The 8993-nt window shown below is 52.4% G+C and overlaps 1 protein-coding gene across 1 annotated transcript; it reads left to right on the forward strand.

Annotated features, from left to right (window-relative positions):
* Nucleotides 1-1299: 1299 nt before the first annotated feature.
* On the forward strand, nt 1300-8939 carry LOC311328349 (guanine nucleotide-binding protein G(i) subunit alpha-2-like; the record flags this gene model as incomplete). The annotated part of the gene is made up of 4 exons (XM_084462333.1): nt 1300-1342; nt 3504-3645; nt 5893-6053; nt 8807-8939. Coding segments are annotated over 4 exons (479 nt in total), but the record flags the coding sequence as incomplete, so codon positions are not given.
* Between the last annotated feature and the right edge of the window lie 54 nt (nt 8940-8993).

Below are 8993 nucleotides of genomic sequence, written 5' to 3' on the forward strand. Positions count from 1 at the left end.
CCATGTTGACTGGGTGTTATCGTTACTTGAATCCTGTGAACACAGAGACTATGAAAAATTATATAATAACAATAATTGAATATGTTTGTTTTGCAGAAAATATCAATTAATATGTTTTCTGAGCTGAGTTGCCAGCCCTACTGAGCTGGGAGAGTCAGAGAAGCAGATGAGTTCCTCCCTCCATCTTGGGTCTGTGAGAATACACCTTGGGTCTGTGAGAATACACCTTGGGTCTGTGAGAATACACCTTGGGTCTGTGAGAATACACCTTGGGTCTGTGAGAATACACCTTGGGTCTGTGAGAATACACCTTGGGTGTGTGAGAATACACCTTGGGTGTGTGAGAATACACCTTGGGTGTGTGAGAATACACCTTGGGTGTGAGAGAATACATCTTGGGTCTGTGTGAATACACCTTGGGTCTGTGAGAATACACCTTGGGTCTGTGAGAATAATAAACACGGCAGCTGATAAATCACTCATATCCTGTTTGTGAAAACCACTCAGACATTTTCATTAAAACGCTAGTAATGATAAACTGCCCTGTCTCATATGCAGAGTAGGGGAAGTGTGTGTGTGCCTTGAGGTGTGTGTATGTGTGTGTTCATGTGTGTGTGTGTGTGTGTGTAGGTGTGGGTGTGCGTGTGTGTGCTTGTGCCTGTACTCTAGGTGTTTGTGTGTGTGTGTGTGTGCACAAATGTAGGTGTGTGTGTGTGCGCGCATATGTAGTTGTGTGTGTGTGTGTGTGTGTGTGTAGGTGTGTGTGTGTGTGTGTGTGTGTGCACGCATATGTAGGTGTGTGTGTAAGTGTGTGTGTGTGTGTGTGTGTGTGTGTGTGTGTGTGTGTGTGTGTGTGTGTGTAGGTGTGTGTGTGTGTGTGTGTGTGTAGGTGTGTGTGTGTGTGTGTGTGTGTGTGTGTGTGTGTGTGTGTGTAGGTGTGTGTGTGTGTGTGTGTGTGTGTGTGTGTGTGTGTGTGTGTAGGTGTGTGTGTGTGTGTGTGTGTGTGTGTGTGTGTGTGTGTGTGTGTGTGTGTGTGTGTGTGTGTGTGTTACGGAGTTCCCTCTGAGGTGGAGACAGGACGCGGTGCTCTGCTCTCAGGCATGTGGAGTCACAGTGATGTGGGTCACAGTCGTAAACACTGAGCCTCTCTGAGAGTGAGGCCACGCCCCCTACTGGCCCCCCAACAGGAAGTGAGGAGGAAGGGGGGGGGGCACGGTCAGCGTTCAGTTGTCCTCTCGCCTGTTTCCATCTCAGACGGGAAGCGTGTTTCTAACCCCGGTGCGTCTTTGTTCCCTGCAGGTGCCGGCGAGTCGGGGAAGAGCACCATTGTGAAGCAGATGAAGTGAGTCACTCCTCCTTCCTCCTCCAGGCCAGAGGGACACACACACACACACACACACACACACACACGCGCAGAGGCCAGCCAGCGGTATCTTCCCCACACAGCGACTGATCATGTCTGGTTTTACTAGCGTGATGAATGTAGCCCCCATGCTGGCTGCTGCTGTGGCATTGGGCCCAGGATGGGGGGGTTAAGTTCTGTTTGCATGCAGAGGTTGCAGGAAACCTCCTTCTTTCCCAGTCCCACCTCTGGGAACCATCGTGAGCATAATTGACATGTTTTCTGGTTAGAGAGAGATAAATAATGGGAGTTTACCCAGAATGCTTTGCTGATAAAAACATACCAATGATGAAGCCAAGGTACTGAGAGGCCTGGTGACTCTGGAATACAATATACAGGGATGAGCGATGGCACACACACACACACACACACACACACGCACGCACACACACACACACACACACACACACTCAGTCCCACTCACACAAGCATGCACATTCATCAACACATTCACAGATGTCATTGCCTGAAATAACGGAAATGCGTGCACGCGCACACACACACACACACACACACACACACACACACAGACACACACACACACAAGAGCACACACATACACACATGTGCACACTCATGCATACAAGCAAGGGTGCACAATGATCCTTTATATATATTGCACATGCAGCTCTCTCTCTCTCTCTCTCACACACACACACACACACACACACACACACACACACACACACACACACACACACACACACACTTCACTCAATAGCTTAATTATTTCTCTGCATTCCTGAGCCGTGCTGTGGTTACTTTTTTTTTGAATCCCCTACAAAGATCACTCCTCAAACCTGATACTACTGCTAAAGTGTTTCACGCACACACACACACACACACACACACACACACACACACACACACACACACACACACACACACACACACACACACACACACACACACACATTCCACTGGCTTTGTCTGAATAGCATTGGTAATATTCTTTTTATTGCCCACACCTCATTTTAAGGTGAAAAGAAAGTGAATCTTTTTTTGTGAAGATAAGTTCAGGGCTCCACCGAAATGAAAAACGCTTCTTCAAGATCTCCTTTGGAATTGTAGGCTTTAGCTAAGAGATATAAAGGAATCACTTAAAATCTTATTTGAAATTGAATTTAGATGAAAAGTTATTGCGCTATGCTTCTTGACTAATAACATTTTTATTAAATTTCTACTGTACATGATTTATGTTTCCATGAAATATTGATGCTGTTGGGAAGTCAAAAGTCCAACATTTTCAAACAACTGGCGCATAGCCAATCACGTCGCCAGAATGTGCCCTTCCATTTTAAATAGGACAAGAAAAAAGGCCACTTCCACTTCTTTCAGGCCGTTTTTGGCGGCCATTCTGCATTCCTAATGAGGTGTGGATTCAGAATGCCCCCTCAACGAATCAGCAGCCTGGCTAGACGGAGCCACGCCCCCTGTCTTCTGACAGGACGGATGGAAGGTTTCTGATTGGTTGACAGCCCAGCGACACACTTTCTCACCACGCCCTCTTTGCGCTCTTCCTCTTTCTCTCCCCTGAAACCAAACGAACAGCTTTGCTCGTCCTCTACTGTAAGAGCAGGGCTCTGAGATGACCTCTAGGGTCTGAGATGACCTCTAGGCTCTGAGATGACCTCTAGGCTCTGAGATGACCTCAGAGGGAGGGGCCACATCGTTGAGGCACAGTAGCGACAGACGACAGTGACGTAGTCAGGCTGTGATGTTTGTGTGTGTGTGTGTGAGAGCGTATCTGTGTGTGTGTGTGCGCGTGCGTGTGTGTGTGTGTGTACCTCTGAGTGACCCCTGTGTGTGTGTGTGTCCCTCTGAGTGACCCCTGTGTGTGTGTGTGTCTGTGTGTACCTCTGAGTGACCCCTGTGTGTGCGTGCGTGCGTGCGTGTGTGCATGTGTGCGTGTGTGTGCGCGTGTGTGTGTGTGTGTGTGTGTGTGTACCTCTGAGTGACCCCTCTGTGTGTGTGTGCGCGTGTGTGTGTGTGTGTGTGTGTGTACCTCTGAGTGACCCCTCTGTGTGTGTGTGTGCGTGCGTGTGTGTGTGTGTGTGTGTGTGTGTCCCTCTGAGTGACCCTCTCTCTCTCTGTGTCCCAGGATCATCCACGAGGACGGGTACTCAGAAGAGGAGTGTAAGCAGTACCGCGCCGTCGTCTATAGCAACACCATCCAGTCCATCATGGCCATCATCAAGGCCATGACCAACCTCAAGATCCAATACCACGACAGCGCCAGGGCGGTACGTCTCACACACACACACACACACACACACACACACACACACACACACACACACACACACACACACACACACAGACCAACCTGAAGATCCAGTACCACGACAGCGCCAGGGCGGTAGGTCTCACACACACTCTGGCACACAACACACACACACACACACACACACACACACAACCTCAAGATCCAGTACCACGACAGCGCCAGGGCGGTAGGTCTCACACACACACTCTGGCACACACACACACACACACACACACACACACACACACACACACACACACACACACACACACACACTGTTCTGGGGTCAGGTGCAAACCGTGTTTCCCCTCAGGAGGAGTTAGAGATCATTACTGAGTGCAGCTGCCTGTCTGCGTCCATCTCTCCTCCTCGTGTGTCTCTCCTCCACGTGCCTGCGTGTCTCTCCTCTGCCTGCGTGTGTCTCCTCCGCCTCAGCCCAGAAAGATAGAGACAGAGAGAGAGAGAGAGGGCGAGATAGGGGGAATAATGCTCTAAGATAATGAATTTCTCTCGCTTTTCCGAAAAACACAATTAGTGAAAGCTGTATTAAAGCCAGTAGGTTTGTAGATGTACTGTGTCCCTTGAGACACACACACACACACATGCACACACACACACACACACACACACACACACACACACACACATACATACACACACACACACACACCACTTACCACATTAACCAACTCGTTAATACTATTAATTCCGCAGACCATAGACAACACTGGAAAACAAGCTTTAATGGGCTGTGTGATATAGCTGTATAATGACTTCACTGTAGACCGCCCCCCTCTCTATCACCAGCCCCCCTGGCTCTTCTGCTTCCTGCTCCGCCCCCCCTGGCTCTTCTGCTTCCTGCTCCACCCCCCCTGGCTCTTCTGCTTCCTGCTCCGCCCCCCCTGGCTCTTCTGCTTCCTGCTCCATCCCCCCTGGCTCTTCTGCTTCCTGCTCCGCCCCCCCTGGCTCTTCTGCTTCCTGCTCCACCCCCCCCTGGCTCTTCTGCTTCCTGCTCCACCCCCCCTGGCTCTTCTGCTTCCTGCTCCGCCCCCCCATGATGTCACACTACAGATACAGTGTGGCCTTGATGACTGTGTTTACTGTAGATAGCTGGATCTGCTTCATGTTGTTCTGCGTTAGTAAGGTGTCCAACGACCTTGACCCTACAGTACTTCCCCTGTCTGCTGAAACACGCCCCCATAAAACCCTTTAATCACCTCAATATTACCCAGAGTCCTTCACTCCCTGCGTCTGCTTCTGAGAGGCCTTGAGGTTATCTGGGGTTATAGTTTCATTCATCTCTCCTTCACTCACTCATTAACCACAGTAGGGCTCTCCTCTCCTCTCCTCTCCTCTCCTCTCCTCTCCTCTCCTCTCCTCTCCTCTCCTCTCCTCTCCTCTCCTCTCCTCTCCTCTCCTCTCCTCTCCTCTCCTCTCCTCTCCTCCTCTCCTCTCCTCTCCTCTCCTCTCCTCTCCTCTCCTCTCCTCTCCTCTCCTCTCCTCTCCTCTCCTCTCCTCTCCTCTCCTCTCCTCTCCTCTCCTCTCCTCTCCTCTCCTCTCCTCTCCCCTCCCCTCCCCTCCCCTCCCCTCCCCTCCCCTCCCCTCCCCTCCCCTCCCCTCTCTCTCTCTCCCTCCCATCATCTGGGCACTCTAAAAAAGCATCCTGCACCCCCCCAGGACTCACACACACACACACACACACACACACACACACACACACACACAGAAGGGTGCGTGGCAGATGCCAGCCTGCAGGGCCCACTCTCAGATGCGTAGGGAGGGGATCCTGACAGTCTTAATCGTGCTGTGGTTGTTTTGGGGTCAGACTGACCTCTCTGGGCTCAGGGTCACTGACCTTTAGAAGCTAATCTAGCGTAGCGCACGGCGCTGTTTATGTGAACGTTGCCAAGTTTAGTGAAGGGAGTCTTTGCGACTATGACTAATCTGTGTACTACGTGCCTGTGTGCATGTGTCTGTGTGTGTGTCTGTGTGTGTGTGTTTCTGTGTGTTGTGTGTGTGTGTGTGTGTCTCTGTGTGTGTTGTGTGTGTGTCTCTGTGTGTGTGTGTTGTGTGTCTCTGTGTGTGTTGTGTGTGTGTGTGTCTCTGTGTGTGTTGTGTGTGTGTCTGTGTGTGTTGTGTGTGTCTCTGTGTGTGTGTTGTGTGTCTCTGTGTGTGTTATGTGTGTGTCTCTGTGTGTGTTGTGTGTGTGTGTGTGTCCTCCCAGGACGACGCCCGTCAGCTGTTTGCCCTGTCCGGGGGTGCGGAGGAGCAGGGTCTCTTCCCAGAGGACCTGTCCAGCGTCGTCCAGCGGCTGTGGGCTGACGGAGGCGTCCAGGGCTGCTTCACCCGCGCACGCGAGTACCAGCTCAACGACTCAGCTGCCTAGTGAGTGACCGGCTCCCCCGCCCTGCCCCGCCCCCCCCTCACCACGCTGGACACACACCTCCCTCCTCCCCCGCCCTCCCCCTCACCACGCTGGACACACACCTCCCCCGCCCTCCCCCTCTCCACGCTGGACACACCCCTCCTCCCCCGCCCTCCCCCCTCACCACGCTGGACACGCCCCTCCCCCGCCCTCCCCCTCACCACGCTGGACACACACCTCCCCCGCCCTCCCCCTCACAACGCTGGACACGCCCCTCCTCCCCCGCCCTCCCCCTCTCCACGCTGGACACACCCCTCCTCCCCCGCCCTCCCCCCTCACCACGCTGGACACACAACTCCCCCGCCCTCCCCCTCTCCACGCTGGACACGCCCCTCCCCCGCCCTCCCCCTCTCCACGCTGGACACGCCCCTCCCCCGCCCTCCCCCTCTCCACGCTGGACACGCCCCTCCCCCGCCCTGCTCCCTCTCCACGCTGGACACACACCTCCCTCCTCACCACGCTAGACACGCACACACATGGTTCGAATCCCGCCTCCTCCTGTCCACATGTCCAAGTGTCCTTGGGTAAAGGCACTGAACCCCAAATTGCTCCCAATGAGCAGGTTAGCACCTTACATGGCAGCTACCGCCATTGGTGTGTGAGTGTGTGTGTGAATGGGTGAATGAGAGGCCATTGTAAAGCTCTTTGGATAGAAGTGTTATATAAGTGCAGAACATTTATCATGTTGACTAGAGTTGTGTCAACAACTGAAGTGTTTTTAAGTGTCCAGTGGTTTGAAGGGTCCAACTGTACGAGATCCGTTTGAGAGTCTGGTTCTCAGACCTACAGTAGGACTCAGGGTCATACATGTACATGTGTACTTGGTTCTGGAGGCTGCAGAACCGGGCTGACCCGCGGTACCACTGGGTAGCGCTCCGGGGGGAACAAGCCAAAGAATTGGCGTTCCGAAAAGACGCGCAGCGTTGGACCGATGCTCTCAGGCAGCGTCACGGCACGCTGAAACACACACACACACACACACACACACACACACACACCACACACACACACACACACTCCCTCACGTTGATGTCTTAAGGGGATTAAGAGATCAGACCAGCGCTGTGTGTTATCCTCTCCCTGTAGAAACCAATTGCTTTTAAAATAGGGGTCAGCTGTGCCTAATTTACCCTGACCCTCTCTGGATGTGAGGCCCCGAGCTCTCGGGGGCCACAGATGGGATCAATCCACCCTGATCAAAGCCAGGAAGGAACACTATTGTTGTTGTTTACCAAGCGATGACGCAAGCTTGTTCTGAGGAAATTCCTGTCTAGAAAAATATGCATCTGAACTTTTAAGTGCTACAACTAAGTTAGAACGCGTATTGGATGGTTCCGATGGTGGGTTTGATGAAGCAGACCTCTCCTTTGATTGGACGGGCCAGAGAACATGGGGTAGATTTGCTCCTTGTCATTACCCAGAAACCTCACCCTAACCACGGCAGTGAAGGTCTCTTTTTGCTAGGCTTAGAGTGTGTCTGCCTGATTGTGTGTGTGTGTGTATATATGCGTGTGTGTGTGTTCGTGTGTGTGTATGAATGTATGTGTGTGTGTGTATGAATGTGTGTGTGTGTGTGTGTGTGTGTGTTTGTGTGTGTGTGTGTGTTTGTGTGTGTGTGTATGAATGTGTGTGTGTGTGTGTGTGTGTGTGTGTGTGTATACACTTGTGGAATGCTGAGTGAGGACTGTGAAGTCAGGGTGGAGGACTGTGTGGTTTCATGGAGATGCTCACATATGTTGGCCCCGCCCTCTCTGGACCCCCCCCCCGCCGCCCCGCCCCCCACCCCGCCCCGCCCTGCTGATGAACCCCTCTCTCTCTGAGTGGTTGATGGGGGGGGGGGGGAGGTGTGGTTGACGGGGGGGACCGTGGAGGTATGATCCTGCCAGGCATACTGTATCCCATACGCCTACATTACCCAGCATGCCCCAGAAGTTTAGAAGTATATTAAACCTTACTACCTCTGCGATTATCACCGTGACCGAGTGTTTTGCGAGTGACTGCCTGGAGAGAGTCTGCTAAATATGAGCCCCAGCAGGGAGCAGCAGGAGGGAGATGGTTCTGTGAGTTATATTACACAATCTCATAATAACTCAATTCCCCCCTCATCTCTCCTGCTCTGATGAGGAGCTGCTGGGTGCAACAGCCCTGATTGGATGAGCAGCTGGGTGCAACTGTCCTGATTGGAGGAACTGGGGACGAGTGGAGGCGATGGGAATGACAGCAAGTTACCTTATTTCACTTCAGAGAGAGAGCGAGAGAGAGAGAGAGAGAGAGAGAGAGCTTCTTGTCCGCGGGGCGCTGGATTAGCGCGTCTCAACCTGAGCCGTGTTTTGATGAGACCGCCGGGGGGGATTGCTTTAATACAGCCTCTGACTAGGATTAAAATGGGATTACAGCCCACACCCCCGCTGGATTGGGTTAGGGAGCCCTGGTGTGGGATTGATCACCCGTCCGCTGGCTCATGATAAGTGGGTTCTTCCAACTTCCATCACTTCCACACCTCCTCTGGTGACTCGAGGGTCTGGGAGCTCAACTTTATTGCGTCAGCCTCGTTTTTTGGCGGCAAATGTGTCGATGTATTGATTTCATTATTCATTAAAGCGTATTTGAATAGGGACTGATACCGTGTATCCTTATACACCTGAACGACCTGGAGAGGATAGCCCTCTGAGCTCAGTGTCACGTGTGTGTGTGTGTGTGTGTGTGTCTCTAGCTACCTGAACGACCTGGAGAGGATAGCCCAGGCCGACTACATCCCCACCCAGCAGGACGTCCTCCGGACCAGGGTTAAGACCACCGGCATCGTGGAGACGCACTTCACCTTCAAAGAGCTGCATTTCAAGTGAGACAATCATGCTTTCTAACCACACGTTTGTTTATATATCTGGGTAGTGCCTCAT

This window comes from Borostomias antarcticus, assembly GCF_949987555.1.
Source record: "Borostomias antarcticus genome assembly, contig: scaffold_1076, whole genome shotgun sequence".
NCBI classification, from domain to species: domain Eukaryota; kingdom Metazoa; phylum Chordata; class Actinopteri; order Stomiiformes; family Stomiidae; genus Borostomias; species Borostomias antarcticus.